This window comes from Oculina patagonica, chromosome 4 (assembly GCF_052425735.1).
Source record: "Oculina patagonica isolate OP01 chromosome 4, crgOcupat, whole genome shotgun sequence".
NCBI classification, from domain to species: domain Eukaryota; kingdom Metazoa; phylum Cnidaria; class Anthozoa; order Scleractinia; family Oculinidae; genus Oculina; species Oculina patagonica.
This window is the reverse complement of record NC_135761.1, coordinates 890,922-912,029: the sequence shown is the minus strand read 5'-3', so window position 1 is coordinate 912,029 and position 21,108 is coordinate 890,922. Positions and strand designations below refer to the sequence as shown.

General features: G+C 37.6%; 2 protein-coding genes across 2 annotated transcripts; one reads left to right on the top strand and one right to left on the bottom strand.

The window, feature by feature from the left end:
* Window positions 1-693: 693 nt before the first annotated feature.
* Window positions 694-8,611, bottom strand: LOC144649076 (sialate O-acetylesterase-like). The gene is made up of 7 exons (XM_078508544.1): window positions 8,316-8,611; window positions 6,715-6,896; window positions 6,344-6,482; window positions 6,062-6,251; window positions 3,463-3,709; window positions 1,905-2,282; window positions 694-1,217 (listed from the first exon to the last, which is right to left on the bottom strand). The coding sequence occupies exons 1-7, from the start codon at window positions 8,533-8,535 to the stop codon at window positions 987-989; spliced, it is 1,587 nt and encodes a 528-aa protein (XP_078364670.1). The 5' UTR covers window positions 8,536-8,611; the 3' UTR covers window positions 694-986.
* A 365-nt stretch (window positions 8,612-8,976) lies between these two features.
* LOC144649079 (dynein regulatory complex subunit 4-like) lies at window positions 8,977-20,706 on the top strand. The gene is made up of 14 exons (XM_078508547.1): window positions 8,977-9,057; window positions 9,705-10,080; window positions 11,000-11,079; window positions 11,292-11,348; window positions 12,295-12,349; window positions 12,635-12,723; window positions 13,415-13,531; window positions 13,961-14,092; window positions 14,261-14,296; window positions 17,524-17,610; window positions 18,417-18,548; window positions 19,068-19,145; window positions 19,386-19,451; window positions 20,025-20,706. The coding sequence occupies exons 1-14, from the start codon at window positions 9,055-9,057 to the stop codon at window positions 20,172-20,174; spliced, it is 1,458 nt and encodes a 485-aa protein (XP_078364673.1). The 5' UTR covers window positions 8,977-9,054; the 3' UTR covers window positions 20,175-20,706.
* The last annotated feature ends 402 nt before the right edge of the window (window positions 20,707-21,108 follow it).

The window sequence follows — 21,108 nt, the reverse complement described above, 5'->3', positions numbered from 1 at the left end:
TCCAGAGGTAATGGGTTAGAATCCATTTATTGTACCGTAATCAGCATTTAAGACGCCATCTATCAAGCTGGAGCGTTTGCGCAGGTTTGAATCATTCGAGAATTCGTACAGTTCTTTTTTGGGGGGCGGGGGGTGGGGGGTCGAGTATTTCGAAATGGATGACGGCTATCGGCCTCGCTTACTGATATGCAATAAATGCGCAAACGTTATGCACTACGCTAGTCAGCGGATTAACGAAGGAAGGAGTAATATTGTCCTGACACCTACGGTGGGAAAATGAAATACTTCTTATCAAAAGTAAAAAAAAAAACGCCGTAACGAATTTGGAAAGCTAACGCAGGTTTTTTGGGATTATGGGGCGACACAATAATCCAATCAAAGCTCGAAGCAAATACATGAAGCCAACGCGAAGCGCGTGAAAACGTGTGTCAGCGATGAATGATTGGTTTTGGTTTCACTTCTGATTGGTTAAGAAAGTGGGGCGAGTTTTTAAACCAATCACAAACCGTAGTAGTTCAAGCCCAAAGCAAATGAGAATTATGGTGAAGAATAACCTGCGAATACAGCCGCCTCTCATTGCTCCCGCTATAGGCTAGGTCAAAAAAACAAGTTAGATCCTCGCTTAAGAGTCTTTCTAGTTTTATATCTTTGGACTAAACCGCACTGCATCATAACGAAAGTGTAGTGGTTTGCATAAAAACGTTTTTTAGTTTATTATTTACTAACTTAATTATATCATTAAAGGTACGTGCTATTATCTCACAATGTAAAAAATATTAATATAAACTATATTTGTTTGCTTTTACATTAATCACTGAAAGTGGAAATAAAGTCTTGTCTTGATCTTAGATCAGAACACGTTTAGAAATAAAAAACATTATAAGCAGTTGAATTTTACTAAAAAAAAAATAGAAAGAAACCTCTCACTTATTAATTTACATTTAATAACAAAAAATACGCATCAAATCCAGTACCGTCCTTTAGTTTTAGACTGGTACATTCCAAATGAAGGGAGGTCCCGGGAGCTCATTTTCCTTGCTATAAACAGCACATTTCTTGAAATCACAAGGCTTTGTGTACCAGGCGTACCTTACTCCTTTCAAAGAATATTTAACTGGGCATTCACCGGTCAAATCCACGGAGCTGAAGTGCCTTTCATGAATCGTAGCCTGCGAGATCGTGGATTGTGTCGAGTCCTCAAGCGATGTGCAGTAGTACTGTGGACAAAGCAAATTGTTTGCAATGACACGAACCACCAAGAATGATTGATATCTAATTTCTTAACAACAAAAACGTTGCTTGTTTTCTTCTTTCACACTGTCAAAACTGGTCATGCGTCCCTCCTAATGAAGTAATAGTGTATTTCATTCTTTGTTTCAAACGTCCACTGCTTTCCAATTGACGAGTTCGCTATTCAATGAGACTCGAACCAAATCAGATGATTAGATTAATCCCTGGCCTCACACAACACTGAAAAACTTGTGAGTATCAATCAGTTGCAGCCCCCACCCCTCCCTTCCTTTTTCTCTCTCTTTTCCTTCGGACGGTGTGAACATGAGTTGCTCTGCAAAAAACCCGAAACACACATTGACACGAAAAGTTACCAACTACTTGATAAAAAAAAATTCCAACTGGAATGGATACCTTTGCCAATAAATGCCTTGTAATATTGGCAATATTTTCATTCAAATTGTCTCGCAACGTTGTTGAATTGCAAGTTGTAAGGTGTTGTTGCGTGTATTGCCACCCCATTACAAGTTGTGGCAACATGTTGCAGATAAGTTGAACTCATGTCTTCTAACACAGAGGCAATACGCACAAACATTTTACAACTCCCAGTGCAACAATGTTGCAATACAAGTGGGAAGACAATGTTGCCCGTATTACTAGGCCTTAAACAGTACCTCAAATCCATGTCCAGATCGCAGCTGAATGCCTCCCTTGCCTACACTCTCATGATGGTATCTCACAGTTGCAAGCCAAGTTGTGGTATTAACCATCCAAGTAATTATCACATCAGAAACAAGTGGCCCGGAGTAATAAACGTCCAAGTCTCCATAGGCAACTGCTTGTCCAGCAAGTGCCAAACGGTACCCGACATCTTGTTTGTCAGTCGGGTGAATACTGCCATATGGTGAAGAGACATTTCCTAAATCCATGGAAACTGCCATGAAAACGTTTTGTTCTCTGAGGTTTGGAACATAGCCATAGTTGGCTGTCTGGGCCCAGCGAATGACAGTAAATCCATCAGCACGGGTTGAATCATTCCCATTGGATGACAACTACATGGAAAACATACGTACAGTACAAAACATTAAACAAAACGAACTTATTCAAGTGTAGTGTAACAGTGTCAATTCAATGCAGTGATTCCAGTGACATTAAATGACATTTTCTAACGGTGAATGCACAATATATACAATTATTACCAGAAACAGTCATCATTGTACAGATAAATAATCCTTGTAACCAAAATGAACAGCTCACGTTTATTGGATTTGGCTATCAACTTATTGACTTTCTCAGGTAACTGTTTGTTCACATGTTTACAGTGCAAAATTGCAGCAAAATCACACGTAATAATGTGCATCTTGCGGGACCTTGTGGTGACTATATAAAGCTACCATCTCACATGTATAATTAACAAGTAAGAAACCAAAAGTGTTTTAAGCTTAAGGTGGCGCAATATAGTAATTTGCAAGTCGTTGCAATTTCTTTTGCATGTGAGCTACTTCTGTTTTTGACAAATATTTTTCATATGACCATTGCAATAATGGCTACAATCAAGTATTTGTAGCTTTTATCCATCTGTGGAAGACTCTTTCAGTACCTTCACCTCATTGCTATGACAACTACAGAGATGCTAAGCCTGTCTTTTAATGCAAGCTTACTTCAAGACGGTTTTTCTAGCTTTTTACATAGTGAATTTTCCCCTTTTTTTGGTATAACGAGGTAAACAGCTAAAGAGTTTATGCTGACAAAGCCGTAAGAAAAATTGTACATAATTTTCGGTGGTTTTCGCAATTTTCGTTTTTTATGCCCACTGCATTAATGTATATATAAAATTTTTATATGGGCGAAAAACAGAAAAATCATACCCATGTACCAATTTTCAGAAAAATTCACCGTTTGGAAAGCGCACAATTAATGCGTCTTAGATCGCCCCAAAACGTTTAGTCTTTGTGACCTCAGCAAAATAGAAATTTTTCAACTTAGGGTGTTGCGCATGTCTGCTAACGCAGATTCCGACAAGCTTGAACTAGCAGGGAGCACACGGTAATGAAACTATTTGGAGCCACCTTCAGTTAAAAGATTGCGATTGATCTTGAATGCACTATAATTTATATGCACATCATTGATCTGCAGCAGTAACAATAACCCACATGAGCTATACGGCTAAAACTTAATACAGTTGCAGACTACACTTCTCATCTTAGGTTTGTTTCTTCATCAACACTGTACCTGCACAAATCCAAAAGGAAACTCGGGTTCTGTGAGTTCATCTGTGCCCTTGAACCATTTGGATCGCCAGTCATCAATCATGGTTGGAAATGTACAGTTGTACGTATATGGTTTAAAAGCATTAGCTTCTCCTTGATACCAAATCGCACCATATATGGTCATGTTAAGAAAAGGATGTATCATAGCATTGTACAACACAGAATGTGTATATGGGCCTGAGAACTTCTTTTCTTCAGGTGCTAAGTATCTAAGCAGAAAAAAATATTAATTAACAAGGACAACCAATTAGATTGTTCTCAGATATTGCTACTTGAACCAACAGTACCACAGAGAAGCAAAATGGCATACATAACATTAATCCAAAGGTCAGGTGACAGTCATACAATCCATGTAGCTGAATAACCAGCATGTGAAGACTTCAGTGAAAAAAAGTTGCTGGAACACTCTCTCCAGCCACTTGTTTCCACACAAATCTTCTTGATTACTATTATCATCAGAAACCCATAAGGGTTGAAACGTGTAACTCCCTATGATTCGCATTGTACAAAGTGTTTGCACATTCATTCTTTGTGTTTCCAAATATGGTACTTAGCAAAATGAATATTCAAATGCTGTGCGCACGCGTTACACATTTCAACCCTTATGGGTTTCTGTTATCATTCAATATTTTATAAAGTACTCTCCTTCCAAATAACCCTCCACCCAAACCCCATTTGAACGTGTTTTGTCAATAACTGCCCCTAATTATTTCAGTGCATTGTTCCAGAAAATATCCATCTCTCTTCTGCAGGAGATTTTTTGATTGGTTTGACCCTTCTCCTTCCCACCCCACCCCACTGAAAATTCCAGTTTAGCCTCACACTTTCCCTTTAAAACTTTGACTTTGAGAAATTAATAGAATAAAGTTAAATTGAAGTTGAAATACCTACCCCACCCTTCCAAATTCGGATGACCTTCCTTGTGGTGGGTATGGATATTTCCAGAAACAATACTCTGTTTAATGGGGCAGTGTCACTGAGATTTAGTGCTACCTGAACATCCGATGAAGGTGTTGGTATTACCTAATTGGAAATCCACTAATAGTGGCCTGGCCTTTCTAAAATGTACTGTACTAGTTCTGAAAAATTGCTAAAACGTTGTGTGGCTATGGGTGGATAGGAAGAAAGTGGCCTTAAACTTGAAAAAGTCGGGCGGATGTTTTCAAGTTTGACAGTGTTATTTGGAAGAAAATCACATAAAAACCATTGACTATGGTTTATTCACACCTAGGGAATGAATTTGTGCCTTTCTTTCATTTATTATTATTATTATTATTATTATTATTATTATTATTATTATTATTATTATTATTATTATTATTATTATTATTATTATTTCTTTAAGGTTATTTTGTTGATCAGTGAGTGTAGTCTCACAGTTCAAGCATAGTTTACACAAAAAACTTAGAAGACTTCTCTTAACACTCGTACTGTCCCTTTAAGTGTTCTTTTGTGTTCTTTTTCTTATTTAAACCACCTATTGGGCAATTCCAGAAAATATCCATACACCACGATGGACGGCTTCAATATTTTAACCCCCCCTTGCCTTCGGAAATTCCAAAATGCGTTACCCCCCCCCATGCCCTCGGAATTCCATAATCCTTAACCCCCCCCCCCCTCCCGTTCGGATTTTTCCTTTTTTCTTTAAGTCCTTTACAATTCCCGGCAGGGTTCGCAAATATGCCCAATTTGGCGTATTTCAAATGACTCGATCTAGTAACAGAGGCTGGGATGAAAATGTAAAAAAAATAAGAGTTTTCTCCTTACTCTTGTTCAACAGATACAACCTGCATTATCTTTACATTGCCCCAAACTGGTACAGAACATTAAAATAACAATATCGTGTTATGTACGTGTGTACTTTCGAAAGATAATACGATCGAGTGCACTGACATATCCGCCATCTTGAGTTTGAGCCTTTGGGGTCAGCAGTCGCTCCCAATCCCACATGCTTCAAAATGGCGTCTCGAAGTGTGGCAAAATAGTTTCGCGCTCCACTGAATGTGCTGAATATGTTGTGGATCCGCTTTGACAAGAAAAAAGAGTGAATGAAGACATTCATCAACGTTAAGGCCTCTGGAGCTTGATGTACAACCCGCATTTTATTGGTTTTCTTTTGTAAATGAACGCAAACACACGCCTGATCGATCAATACTTGTCTTGTATCTTCTCATATCCTGCTTCTGTGATGCGGTCGTCAGTTCGTGCTTTATTTACAAATGAGTAATCCACAAAATTAGCATTTTAAGAAACACACTTTTGTCTGTCTCCTCTGGAAATCCAAGATCTGGAACTCCCCCATGCCTTCGGAATTCCAATCGTAAGTATCCCCCCATGCCCTCGGAATTCCAGTTCAAAGAACCCCCCCTTGCCCTCGGAATTCCAAAAAGCCGTCCGTCGTGGTGTATGGATATTTTCTGGAACTCAGCCCATTCCAGTAAGTACACTTTACAATATGTTCCAACCTTCCAGTCATATCTTGGTGCCCAATCCTGTTTCATCACAAGCCCAAAGGGGTTCAAGGAAATGTTCATGATTATCGTGACCCACAGAGTACTTACAAATGTTTTACTTTGCCACCAGTTATGTTGCATTTCAGCAGAGCATCTGGAGAAGACCAAGATTCAACTGGAGTGCCACCCCAATCCGTGGCTATTAGCCCAATAGGTCTCTTGAACTGGTCATAAAGGTTTTTACCATAAAACCAACAGACAGCTGAGAAATATTTAAAGACTCCACCATTGACAGATTCTTGAGAAAAAACCATAACAGTTGTTAGTAGCAAATAATTATCATGGTAAAATAATAACTAGAAAGCTGGCATTGAAAGTAAATTTTCTTACTAGATGAAGCTACACTCCATGGTTGCATGATTTTTTGCAGTTCATACAAAGGGGTGCTGGATGTTACTTTGTCTGCCGTAAACAATCTGATTTCTGGGTAATTGTCTGCCTCTTTAATTGCCTCTGAAGCATTTACCACCTAATAAATAGGATTAAATTAATACAAAAAACGTTAGGTATATATTATATTTTTCACACAACTCCCTCCTCCCTACTTTTTGAGCTAAAATTTCTCCCTCCTCCCTAATTTTTTTGGCCATTTCTCCCTCCTCCCTATATATTCTGTACCTCCCCCTCTAAGAGAACCAATAACAAAATCAAACAATCACAACTGATAATATATATTATGAAGTGCTTGTTATTGATATTACCTGGGTTACTGTGAATGCCATATTACTCTGCCCACTGCAAACCCAAACGTCACCAAACAAGACATCCTTCAGAGTTATCGTCTGTGCAGCATTATCCACTACAGAGGTAGCTGTTAAGTTGTACGGTCCCCCAGCACTTTGAGAGTCTAAAGTGACCTTCCATATGCCTGTTCCCTCAGGACCTACAGAAAATAATTGAATAAGCAAGGGCCTGTTAAGTTGTCTCCTCTCTGTTCTTCTCTCTCTGCTCTACATTTTCAAATGAAATAACATTGCCTTGTTTTACCTTGGCCTTAGAAGATGTGTAAAACAAACTCGTGTGTGAAGATTTTTTATGCGATTTATTTTTCAAACTTTTCATAGTCATATGAGTTACTTCTGATAGAGATACATGTACAAAAAAATTGGGGGTCACCAACTTCATTTCGGGGTAAAGTGCGTGGGAAAATACCATATGATTTTGAAAAATTCATGCTAATAACCCTAGCACTTCCTGAGGTTGTCTTGCCTGCTAGAGTCCTTTTTTCTGGATTTTCTAGATCGATCCATGAAAGGGGAGGGGGTATCCTCAGAAACCCAGGGTCAGGATCCAGAAAAAGTTAAAAATCATTGGCAAAAATTGGTACAACAAAAAATTTACAAGAACATGTGAAAAAGCTTATCAAATATTTTTGTTAACATTTGTGATACCCATTACTCCCTTTTTCGACCTTTCTCTGTCCCAAGAATATAACCCTGGGTCAAACTGCCAAAACAACCGCAATTAGAATTATGCCTATGTTGATAACTGGGTGTCTCAAATACTAAGACCTAAGACCTCAGCAACTAAGACCTCAAAGACTAAGACACTGAATTATTGCTGGGAATTTTTGAGACTATATTAACTGGATGTCCATGTATGATACACCATTTGAAGGGTAATAATTAGAATACTTCATAAAACATGTGAACAAATAATAAGAAAGTTATGACCTTGAAAGAAATGGCTTAAAAAGTAAAAAGAAAAAGTTTTAAAAATGTGTGTATCCCTGTTTATAATGGGTATACCCCTAAACTATAGCTTATTGTGCACCTCTCACTGTTGTGGTTAATTTCAGTCATGTTGCATCTCACATACATATCAGAAAAAAAGTTTCAAAAGTTATAGGGTTGGTCAATCAAGTCACAAATAAGGTGAGGAACAATTTTATGTTTTCAAAATGCAAATCTTTCCAAAGCAATTTTGGTGGCAAAAATTCAAATTAATTGGGCAAATATTGGCCAAGTTATGACATTATGTGCCAAATGGCATGGTTAACTGATATTGGAATTATTTTTTTTTTTTTTTTTTTTTTCGGGGGGGGGGGGGGGGGCATATTGTGGTGGAAACCTGTGTGATGCTGTTACCTTCATACCAAATATAATAACTCAGAAGTCACAACAAAATCACTTTTCCTTAACGTCACATCTGAAAAACCTAAAATAAAGTCACCGACGTTATCAGCTTAAAACGAGACAAGTCACGCAGTCAGGAGTTATCCAGGTCTTTGTCTGCGAGGTCTACGTTTTTCAGACACCTGTTGATCAACGGTTTTCCGCTATTAAAAGCTCATCTTGCTTACCTTCCACCACCTCGCCCGTTTGCACTTCACTCCCCAAACGAACCTCAACCTTTTGTCCTATTTCACCAAATCCCCATAACATTGCACTGAAAGGTTTCATCTGAAGAACCATGTGGTCGCCATAAATGTTTGCAAAACGAAACACGTTTGCAGCGTCTACACTTTCACTCAAGGTCGCGTGCAGCAGGAATACCATAAAACACAGCTTTACCACAAACATTTCGAGCAGTGGGAGGCTAAAGACAAATTATCATCGAGACAATCCGAGAAGTCTGCTAAACTTCGAAAACAACTAGTGATTGTCGTTAGTCATTAACAACCGCGCCCACCTCAAGGATTGGGAACGACTCTTGCAGTCACGAAATTTTTCATGGGTTTAAAAAAGGCCAAAAAAGTCATCTAAAAATAACTGACATTGCAAAAACAGCAATAATTATATCTGAATAGTGTAGTTTGAACAAATTATCTTCGATCCCGCTAAGAGTAAAGTCCGGGTGTAAAGACTGAGAACCAAAGAGATCGCGTGACAGTAAAAAAGCGACGTCTCCCGTCGTGACATCTTCCGTGTCTGCGATACAAGTTCAGCGGTTAGTATCATTTTGAAATCCGGGAGTTTGATGTTGTTGAATTCGTTTCCAGGCAACACAATCTTTCACTTTATGTTCTGTTGAAGTGGAAATCGACTGAGTGCTTGGTGAAAGTCTGCCTGTTTTGTAGCTAAAATCAGGAATCATTCAAAATGGTATGTGTCAGTTATTTGCTCCTCTGTATAGCTAATACGATTAAGTTACTATATTTGTACATTTTGAAAAAACAGCTTCCCATATTTTTGAATTCCAAGTTCATACTTTTAGATCGATCATTTAGACACGAAGACAGAAGAGCTAAGAGAGATTTTGTACAAAGCGTAGTAATATAAGCTTAAGTTCATATCATCTTGGCTGTGTCTGAGCAAGGCGGCCTTGGTTGCAGTATGAACGATATTTTGACAATATTCCTTCTGTTGTTCTGCAAAGCTTGACATGACGATTGTACTAAATTACAGAAGATTTGGCATGTGTTCACAATTGTCTTTCTCTTCATTGAAATTGTAGATAAGCTTATTTTTGTACTTTATATTCAGAAAATACCATCAATTCTTTGTGTTGATTCCTGCTCTCTGATCATGCTCTTCCACTGAAATCAGCCCACTTTTCATGTTTGCTGGAGATCACAACTCCAAACATTGATGAAGATTAGAAAACCAGACAGGCAGTCAGTGAATATTTGATACATGTGTATACCTACTTATATTTACCTGTATATTTATTTAAGCAAACTTTGTACATTAATACTGCATGCTGTGCATTTGTTCAAAATATTAAGTGGTTTCTTATTATGCTGCTTTAGCCGCCAAAAAAGAAAAGTGGAAAAAAGAAGGGTAAAAAGAAGTCTGCTAAATCCAAGACACCCACAATAGTCGATGGAATCAGCACAGAGGAAATGAGCAAAGAACAGCTTGAGGAGCATATTGTGAGATTACGTGAGGAGTTAGACAGAGAACGTGAAGAGCGTAACTATTTTCAACTGGAGCGAGATAAGGTGAACACTTTTTGGGAAATTACAAAACGACAGCATGAAGAAAAGAAAGCAGAGCTTCGTAACAAAGACCGGGAAATGGAAGAGGCAGAAGAGAGACATCAAGTGGAAATCAAAGTATACAAACAGAAAGTGAAGCATTTGCTGTATGAACACCAAAATAACATCGCCGAGCTTAAAGCTGAAAGTAAGTTTAGTATAGAATAAGTTCAATACACCAAATAAAAAGATAACAATTACCGGTAGGCTAAAATGTCATTAATTTATTACTAGACACTTTTTATCATCACTGTCCTCATCATTTGATGGTGATGATCCTGATGATAGAAAGCATTTAGTATTTAATACATTTTCAGTATTTTAATAACACTTTTCCTAGTTCTTTCAAAAATAAGCTATTTTCTATAGATCCCTGACAGCTACATGTATTTTCAAGCTGAAACAGTTGCTTCTTTGAAATTAAATCACGAAAAAAAAAATGAAACTTGACACGAAAACTTGTGAAAGTACTTAAAATGGCATTCATAACAGCACCACTTGTGTTTCATCCCTCTGTCAGGTATGGGTGAAATTCAAAATTTATTATAGGACCCAAAAAGCAGCCACCAAACTACACCAGTTACCTGCACTGCTTTGTGATGTCCACCTAACCCACAGGGGGCCCATATAAGCGGCATGACTGTTTGTAGGTTTGAAATAAAAAGAAAAGTATGGGGATATTGGAAGGGTCTTATTATCGTAAACTTATTTCAAGTAATGTTTATGTTAAAGGTCAAAATAAACGTAAACTTACCTCAGCTGTTGTCGTTATTGAGCTTCAAAATGCTGAATTTAGGCGATTTGGAGGGTTTTGCGTTGAATGTTACTTCATGTTAGAAGAAGAGTTCTCTTCTTATAACGTGAAGTAACTTTCAAATGTACAAACAGTCACGTCGCTTCTATGGGCCCCGGCTCTGCCTACATGTAAACCAGAAGATGTTGAAAGCACTAAGTATTAACTCAGAGGATATTAATCATGTGAGTAACTGACTGTGGCAGAGATACAGTTGTTCTGATATTTTAGTCCAGTCCAGCCTTTAATGATGCTGTACGTTTTACTTTAAAAGGTGCTGTAGCTTTGAAGCTTGCACAAGATGATCACAAAAATAATGAACAAGATCTAAGAAAGAACAAGAGGTCACTAAAGGTATGTGGCTCTATAACATTGATTATCACCCACTTCCTTTAATTTAGTTCTAAAAATGTTTTTGATATTAAAAACAGTATCCCTTAAATTAAATGAATAAGTGATTTCATCACTTTTTCCTTTACAAGTTATTGTTTCTCGATGCAATATAACAAGTGCCAGCTAGAATGCAAGTGATTGTCATACTAAATATCAAATGCTTTTGACTTTAGGTGGAACTCAAAGAACAAGAACTTTCTCATGAAGACGTTGTTAAGAATCTCAAGAAGGTGGGTTTGACTACAAAGAATGGCAAAATATTACATGTACATAACAGTACCTTTACACATGTATGTGTGTGTTTGCAGTGCTCTACACTAACTTTTTTGGATACTAGGCAGTGGGCTAGTAAGTATAAATAATCACTAGCCTACAAGGACAAGTCACTAGCCCACCCCCCCCCCAAAAAAAAAAAAAATTCAAAAAATAATTATTAAATTCAAAAAAGCCGAGTTGTATCAGCTAATCTCTTAGCGCTATATTAAATTTTGTGTGAGTCCACACAAGTACATATTTTCTTCACTGAATCGCAGCAACTGAAATGCTTTCTTCCATGTTCTTCCTTTTCTTCCAACTCGGTTGAAAATTTCTTGACCGCTGATTGCACTTCTTTTTCTCTTCATGCTGTGTGTTGTCCTCTGGTGAACAATGTTAACCTAGCTCAGGCATTAAGGCTGTTTTCTAATAGGTAAGGTGTTACAAAAGCTTGAAATCTCCTACGCAGTGACTGCTCGCGCGAAAAAAATCCAAGATGGCGGACCTATGGTGGCTCTCTCCCAGGTCCCTTTTGAGTGACATGGAAGCGAGGACGGAGGGCCTTTTCCAAGATGGCGTCAGGTTTGCGAGTGGATCGCACGATAACCCGTACAATACGATATGGATTGCAAGCCCTCTGGTTTAAATTACTCAAGCTATGGAAACTAGATCCTGATGAAGGTTTCTAGGACAAAAACTTCCCAAGTTACATAGTTGTGGTTAATTTATTTTTCCACAAAACTAACTAGTCTGGGGGCTAGTAGGAGCGTACTTTTACTAGCCCAGCATGAAGTTTTACTAGTCCTGGTCTAGTGTACTAGCGTTAGTGTCGAGCACTGTGTTTGACATAAATACATGCGATCATGATCATGTCAACAACCATGTCTTTTCTTACCGTAATTGATTGTTTCTCGTTAACAGGGTCATGATGAACATGTGACTAAACTCAGACAAGACTTTGAGAGACAAGTTAAAGGTTAGTGCAGTTTGAAAACTACTATAGGAAAACTCCTGACAAATACAATATATGCATGCAATTAAAGTACATAACTTTGTGAACTAGTCTACGAAATAAACCTGTAGAAATGATTTTTAAACCATTAAAATGTTACAAAGATTTCCACTGTGCATATTATTGGTATGAAATTTCTTGCTCAATTATTTGGTATTAGAAAGTTCATTTAACAGTTGCATAGTAAGGTATAATATTTTCAACAGCAAGGCCTAATTTGCTATTAAATTTTTGTGTTTCTTTGTATAGAAATCGAGTCAAAATATGACAAGAAAATGAAGTCACTTAGAGAGGAACTGGAGCTGAGACGAAAAACTGAAATACATGAAATTGAAGAGGTTTGATCTTTTATTTTAATTTATACAAGTGGCTTTTCACAGTAAATGTTGTATTGTTAAAATGTAAAAATAGTAAGTCTCAAGTTTCTGTCTAAGTTTACCTTTTCAAACACCAATGAAGGGGAAATGTATTTTTTGTTCACGGACAAGACCCAGGGACAGTTTGTCAAAGTGGGACAATTTTTCCCTTTGTCCTGCCCCGACAAACTGTCCCTGGGTACCATACTAGTATATCATAGCAGTGGTTTAATGTTTTCAAGAGAATACATTTACTTGTTAGCTTGACCGCAAATAAACGCCGGGGCCTCGATCAAATGCCCCTGCCTTTTATTTAAAAAATAGCAGTTTCTACCCGGCATTTATATGAGGCAGGCGGTTAATCGGAGTCCGGCATTTAATCGAGAAAATACGGTATATTGTTTATAAATACACTGTGTATTTATACAAAAATTTGTCTACAAAAAAGTAAAATGTCATCTTGATTTGGAAAAATCTAATTTACATTTACTTTCTACACACTAATTTACATATGCGACTTTTAAAACTGGTTTCGTCAAAGACCTCGTCAGTTGTTCGCCATACAAAATTTGAATATAAACATACGTCATGTAATACCACATTTTTTCCAAAAATCTTTTCTGTGGTTGTCTGTAGTTTGCTAATATTTTTTAAACATACTTCTTGTTTTTAGCGTAAGAATGGTCAAATCAACACCTTAATGAAGAATCACGAGAAAGCATTCAGTGACATCAAGAATTACTACAATGACATCACACTTAACAACCTGGCTCTTATCAATTCTCTAAAGGTAATAACCTGATAATTTAATTATTTAACTTTTGTCACCCAGAACATTTCCATCTTGGTGAATTACACATTTAAAATTTTGGACTGTTTAGAGCAAACATCTAAAATTGCAGTGTAATTTCAAAATTTGGCTAAGCACTTCTCAGATTATTGTTACTTTAGAAAGTAGTAAAGTATGGTCAGTATGCTAAGAACCAATTAGTTTGAACTGGATTGTTTTTTATATAAACATTTTTCATTACTGGTAATGTTACAGTAAAACATGGTCAATCTATGAGTAGAGGGAGTAGAGATCTCAGAGAACAGTCTTTGCACACTGGTAGCCAAGTTCATCAACAAGTCAGCCAAATTACCAGAAATAAAAAGTCATGACCATCATAGTTTTTATTATTTTTCCAGTCAATGTAACATGTTTATTTATTTCATTCAGGAACAAGTAGAGGAGATGAAAAAGAAAGAGGAACGAATGGAAAAACAGATGAATGAAATCATGGCTGAGAATAAGAGATTAACAGAACCATTACAGAAAGCAAGGGAAGAAGTGGAAGAACTTAGAAAACAGGTAAGAACATTCAACATTGATTGTGGTGTACAACATACAAAAATGTCTACAGTTTTAGCTTGGGGCTCAGACATGATTTACATGCAACAGTGACGTGTTTCAAAGAAAATGTTGACTCTATAGATTGAGTTTGAGAGATTCTAACTGTCTATTTTTTTTTCTCTTTAGCTGGCAAACTATGAAAAAGACAAAGCATCTTTAGCTGTAAGTACCGGACATATGAGTGTGTAATTTTCCTACATTATCCTCAACTGTTCTTGATCAAAAAAGGGAACAAACAAATAGGCCATTTCCGAGTTACCCTTTGCCTCTGTTTCAAAGGGAGTCTACGTGCGAAACCATTCATATGAAAATGAGTTTTACCTACAGGTCCATTTTCATGCAAATCAAACTCATTTTCATTTGCATGGTTTTGCTAGACTCCGAGCAGTCCCTATTTTTTCGCAGAGTCCGTCGAGCTTGAAGCGAAATTTTTTTCAAAGAGTTCGTCGAGCTTTATATAGCGAAAAAATTATGCGCGGGGGGAGGAGGCGGGGCAAGGCGAGAAGCGAAAAAAAATAGGGACTACATGTACCTGCAAAGCCACAGCGTTTGACCTTTCACGGCCGAGTGATTTTTGGCTTCGATTTCAAATCTAATTTGCCGTGTCCAATAATATTTCCGCATTTTGACGTACTGTCAATTGACACCACTGCACTTGGTTGGGTTTGTCACGTACGCATCAAACTCAAAGCTTTTTTGATGAATCATCTGCAAAGTTTTTTCTCTGGCGATTTATACAGTTCCAACAATGTTTATTTTTTAACACTGATTCACCTCTATGGGCTACTTAATGTAAAGGCAGCTTGATGTAAGTGTTTTTAAAAAGCGCTTCTGTTTGTTTAAATTTGTTTATTCCCGGCTTGTAATTACGAAGCTCGCGCAAAATAGTTGTTGTCTTGTTTACAAGCCTTGAATTTCTGTGGAATAAAGCTACTTTTGGTTGAATTAATTCTCCTCTCTTATTTCGGCTTGCTGCTCATACACTGAATTAAAAATGTTCTTCGGAGATGAAATTAAATAGCGACAAAGTAAGATTCAAGAAGCGATTTCGAGAGCTCAAAAGCTCCCACTCCCATCGCTTCGCAATATGACATGCAAGTGTTAACAACGTATTGACATCTTGCTGTCAACGCTCCAAGCGTTAGCCAATCATATTTTTGCGTTGTGAGAGCAACGCATAATAGGCCTTATTCGTATTCCCCGACAGCCCTGGGACGAGAGCCTTCTGAACATGAATGCGAGGCTAATGCGGGGTACTTTGCACAAATTGCAAAGAAACATATGGAAAATTGCGACTGGGTTGCCGAAAACCTTAAAAATTATAAACGCTTTGAGGATCTAGAGCTAGTCGGTGATCTGCAGGCTAGAGGGATACCAGTGTTGATCAGAAAAATTAGAAGATCTGGTAGAACTGACCGAGAAGGCTAACAAATTTACACTGAATCGTCGGGAACGGTTTTGAGTCAGCAATACTTGCGAAGTAAACTTCAACACCAGGTTATGTTTCCAGCTAATCTGTAATTTTTACTTTCAGTGTATATCCGACTTAAGTGAGGGATTAAACTTTCCTTGAGGATATTTATATTGCTATTTTAGAAAGGGGTTCAGAAGAGGGAACTTGCTATATTAAATTTGATCACGCACACAATCTCAGTTGTTTATTTTTTTAAACAATAGCTACTGTAGCGCTGTGATAACTTTTTTCACTGCAAGAGCATGAAATGAGCGTGAAACGATTAACAGCATCACTTGAGCCAAATGAAAATCTAGCCTTTTACTCAAAAATTGTGTGTAGTTAGCTTCAAAACGAATTTGTATTTTATTGCTTTGTAATTAAGTGAGTTTGCCGATCTTAATGTGCGTGCGAGATTTTAATCTGAAACATCCAGTTCTGTTTCGTGAAAGAATATTAAATGATCATTAAACTATCGACATTCTCACTTAACTGAGCTAAGAAAATTATCTTTTATTCGAACATTCGATGATTTAGGGGCGAAATGAATTTGGAAGTTAAGATCTTGTGATTTTTAGGTCTTTCTAGCCAGTTTGCATGTACCGGTGTTCGAGAACATTAATTAAATTTACTAGTTCTTTTAAAGACGTTTTGGCAGCAGCAAAGAAAAATAGCAGTCAAAATGTGAAAGAAATCAGTTCAGTGAAATTAAAAGCTATTCTTTTAACTAAACAGTGAGAGCATTTAACAGCAAACGAATTTGTAAATAATTAATGCGCCATTTCGTTCAGTTGTTTTTGTCAATATGCCGATCAAAATATGTAGTCAATACGCAGCATGCCTTCAGACATTACAAATCAATACAATACAAATCTCTCCAAGTTAAGTCTATTGCCTTTGGTGAGTCGGATGTACAATCAAAACAAACAATAACAGATTGGGGTTATTACCTTGCGACTCAATGAATGACTTGCACTCCCCCGATTCGACTACTTCAAGGAAAATTTGTTAGCCTTCTCGGTCAATTCTATCAGTTCTTCTAATTTTCTGATTGACACTGGTATCTCTCTAGCCTGCAGATCACCTCCTAGCTCAAGATCCTCAAAGCGTTTATAATTTTTAAGGTTTTTCGGCAACCCAGTTGCAATTTTCCATACGTTTCTTTGCAATTTCGAGCAAAGTACCCCGCATTAGCCTCGCATTCATGTTTAGAAGGCTCTCGCCCCAGGGCCGTCGGGGAATACGAATAAGGCCTATTCAAACACTGTGGCTTTGCGGGTAGTCCCTATTTTTTTCGCTTCTCGCCTTGCCCCGCCTCCTCCCCCCGCGCGTAATTTTTTTCGCTATAAGCTCGACGAACTCTTCGAAAAAATAGGGACTGCTCATAGTCTATGGTTTTGCACGTAGACTCGTTTTAAAACAGAGGCAAAGGGTAACTGGGAAATGGCCTATTTGCTCAGAAAAATTAAGCAGGAGGTGCATGTATATGCTTTGTATGACATGATAACAACACAAATTGTACTGCTGCCAGTGTTCCTGAATTTGCTCATGAATTTGATGACATGTAGATCAGTCACAGAAGTACAAAGTTTTTCACACTTGATACAAACTCATGTGCAAATATGCAATCACTTGCTGAAAAACAGCATTCGTTTTTTTTTACTCCAAAGCAAGCCATGACACTTGCTTACACATTCAAAATAACTCTACTACTGGTGTCTAAGTTGTAAATACTAGCAGATGCATACTTTAGAAGGGGAGCCGCCAGGTCAGGGTGGCAATCTTGGTAGGAGTGCTAGTGCAGCACAAGATAAGGGACATTGGCAGATGAATATCAATGGAGGCCTTGTGCACCACTTAGCACAAAGAAGATTTATTTAACCTAGGTTATCATAGCATGAGTGTTTATTGACCAGTTGCTATGGTTACTTTGCAGAGTGCGAAAGCACGACTCAAAGTCCAGGAAGAAGAACTTAGAAGTTTACACTGGGAGCATGAAGTACTTCAACAGCGTTTTAGCCAGGTTTGTGTTTACACTATAATATTTAGTACTTTACATAAGGCCTATTCCTTTAGCCTTTTACTTATTTACTTAGGTGTATCCAATAAAAGGCTAAAGGGTACCGTAATGATTCGATTTAGCGCCCGGGGCGCTTATTTACTTTTGGCACCTCAAGGGAGGGCGCTTATTTGAGACAGGGCGCTTATTTGGGACAGGGCGCTTATTTAATTTTTTGAAAAACAACCAAATGTTTAAAACGAAACTTAAATAAATATTAAAATAACTAACAATAACAGAAACTGTAACAGTAACACATTGTTGAAAGTTCAGTTACTTTCAAAGGATTTGTTCATTTTAGAAGTAAATATATACCTGCACGGTACAGTGAATGTTCATGAGTTTATCTATTCGACATCAATGACTTCAGTGGGGACAGTTATCCACAAAAGAGGCGCTTATTAGAATAGGGGCGCTTATAAGAACGGGGGCGCTTATTAGAATGGGGGCGCTTATTGGAATAGGGGCGCTTTTTGACAAAGACACATTCAAAGGGGGGCGCTTATTCGGAAGGGGGCGCTTATTGGAAGGAGGGCGCTTAATCAAATCATTACGGTATCTTATCTGAGGAAATTGGGTTTCTTGGCCTCTTCCGAATTCCTTTTTTTTTGGTCATAAAAGGAGCTTTTATTGTGGTTTCCGCCACCTTTAGGCCATTCACCCACATGAAAAAATGAATGGAGCTTTATTGTCACTAGCTTCGCCTTTTTCACAAGCCAGGATAATGATTGTTTTTTTTTTTTTCTTTCTTTTTTTTTTTTCTTGTCTAGACTCAAAGTGAGCGTGACGAGCTGTACGGCAAGTTTGTTAAGGCAATCCATGAAGTTCAACAAAAAAGCAACTTTAAGAATTTACTGTTGGAGAAGAAGCTTGCTGCTCTGGCCGATACACTGGAGAAGAAGGTATTTATTTAAAGGCATTTTTACAGAACTTTTTTATAGAAATTTTTGCAGACATCAGGCAAATCTTCTCAGGTAATTTGATAGGATACAAGCCTTTCCAATGAATTGCTCAAAGAACGTTGTAGATACCATATATAAACCAAACGCAAAAATAAAAAAAAAGATCAATATACACAGGAAAAGTTTATTTGAACTGTAGTGTCTCTACCGTAGCAGAATCAAGTAAGTTGTCCATAAAAGCAAGGTCTTTATAGAAAGAGCAATGAAAGCAAGGTCTTTATAGGAAGAGGTTTAATGATACGTTTTTCTCTGGATTATTTAGGGTTTCCCAAGCGTTATAGTTGTTTTCAAAGCAAGCAAACTTCACTTTGTCCAGTCACAATGAAGATGATGTTGTTATTTAGCTTTTTTTAGCCAATCCGCTGCAGAAATCCAAACCTTTTCTTACGTACCTTTCCTACCTTTTTCTACTTTCCAGTATTTGCACTTCCTAACGTACTTTTATCATTTATTTAACAGGAAGCACAGTTGAATGAGGTGCTCTCGGCCTCCAATCTGGATCCTACAGCTCTTACTGTTGTCACCAGAAAACTCGAGGTGAGACGAAAACTTTACACATGTCATCACATGTTTTTTTTTTTTTTATCTTCAGAGTTTCTACAGTAAAGGGCGTTATGTTTGCAGCACTTGGGAATGAAGAAGTCGTTTTCTATTGAGTTATTGGAGCTTTTGGGTATTTTGAAGCAACAGAGCCCATTCTTATGGTTCAACTTTACTTATGGAGTTTTGCGCTATCGTTAGAGAGTAAGACATTGAACGTGTTTGTCTTGTTTTTAGGATGTGTTGGACTCAAAGAACAGCGCTATCAAAGACTTACAGTACGAACTGGCTCGTGTCTGCAAGGTAAACGACATATTTTATATTGGAAAAAAATATTCCTTAACATAACTACATGTAGGGTTGTATTAGCACAACTAATAGGGCGTTAGAAATCTCAGGCTTTCTTTTACGTTGGTATAGCTTTTGTTTTCGCAACGGCATTTAAATTTGTTCACTCTGCCCGCCTTATGATTTGGGTATTACTCTTCAGCAATGTCGAGAAGGAAACTGTCTCATGCTTTCTTTTACGATGGTAGAACTTTTGTTTTCGCAACGGCATGCAAATTTTGTCAGTCTCTCCGCCTTACGATTTGAGTGTTACTCTTCAGCATTCTCGAGAAGGAAACTGTTTTTCCTTCTCTCTTAGTAAACTTTTAAATATCTTTTTTCCGTGTCCGCAGTGGGCGAAAGCGAGGGAGAAACATAGCCTGCGTAACAGCCGTATAAAGGGGAAGGGGGAGTGAGAAAAAAAAACGCGCGTGGCGAAATTAGAGGAAGTGAAAATCTTCTCCCCAGCCATCTTTCGTCTCTCCTCACCGAGGAACGAGTGGAAACAACCCGAAAATAATTCTTACTCTGGCGTCTCCTTTATTTCAGGCTCACAACGATCTCATCCGAACATACGAGGCGAAGCTACAGTCATTTGGTGTACCAACAGAAGAACTCGGTTTCAAGCCCCTGGAGAGCAACATTGGAGGACAACAACTCGGCCGAGGCCCTGCTGGTCTTGTAGCTGCTCCAACTTAACTAATAAAAGACTTCTCGACATCATATATTTTAATTTTCCAGGAGCAATTTTGTTTCAACTCTGACAGAATCATGCATAATATGTAAATAGACTTTTTAAATTAAGTTTTTATCGTGTGTCGTAGATTATCGTAGAGAAATGTGTTTTACTGTAAAAAAAAAAAGAAGTTTTACTTTTGATGCTGAGTCGGTTTTTCTTAAATATATGCGTTCTCGATAACTCCTCTTTATGTATATTAACATGGTTTACTTACCTAAGCTTATCTGTTTCTGTAAATACTGTCAAAGCAATTTACTTTTCAGTTTCGTTCTCATTTAGAATATTGTTTTCTTTTGGGCTAGCTATTTAATGTGTAAATATGTTAATCTATTTTCTAAGAACCAACTTCCAACTAACACAGATTCGTACTTTGCGACGATACTCCAATGTCGAGACCTTGACATTCCGTGATGAAAATGAAATTCATGATAGCAAAAAGATCCAAAAAGGCTTTTCAATAAAAAAAGGAATAATAAAGATAATAGTTCTTCATTAGCATCACATGTTATTGGAAAGGGCGGTTTGTTTTTAAATGTTTGAGTTTAGGCGCCAGAACGTCTGATATTGAGGTGGGCAAGAAAAAAGTCATGTTTTTCACCGAAATATTGACTTAAAAGTCTTTAAAATACTCTCATCCAATAGACTGCTTCTGAGTTCATTCTAATTATTTTTCCTTCATTCGAGTTTTAAGTGAAATTCTCGTGCCGTGAACATTTGTTTGCACTGACAAAAGCAGACAACCTAATTATATTGGCCCGTTTTGTGGGAAATAAACGGCTTATTGTCTCTTATGGGAGTACTTAACAACTTATTTTATGATGCAATATCTCGGTTTTAGGGTTCGGTGCACACGAAAACTTTCTAAAACGTTAAGTCCGAATATCATCTTCTCAA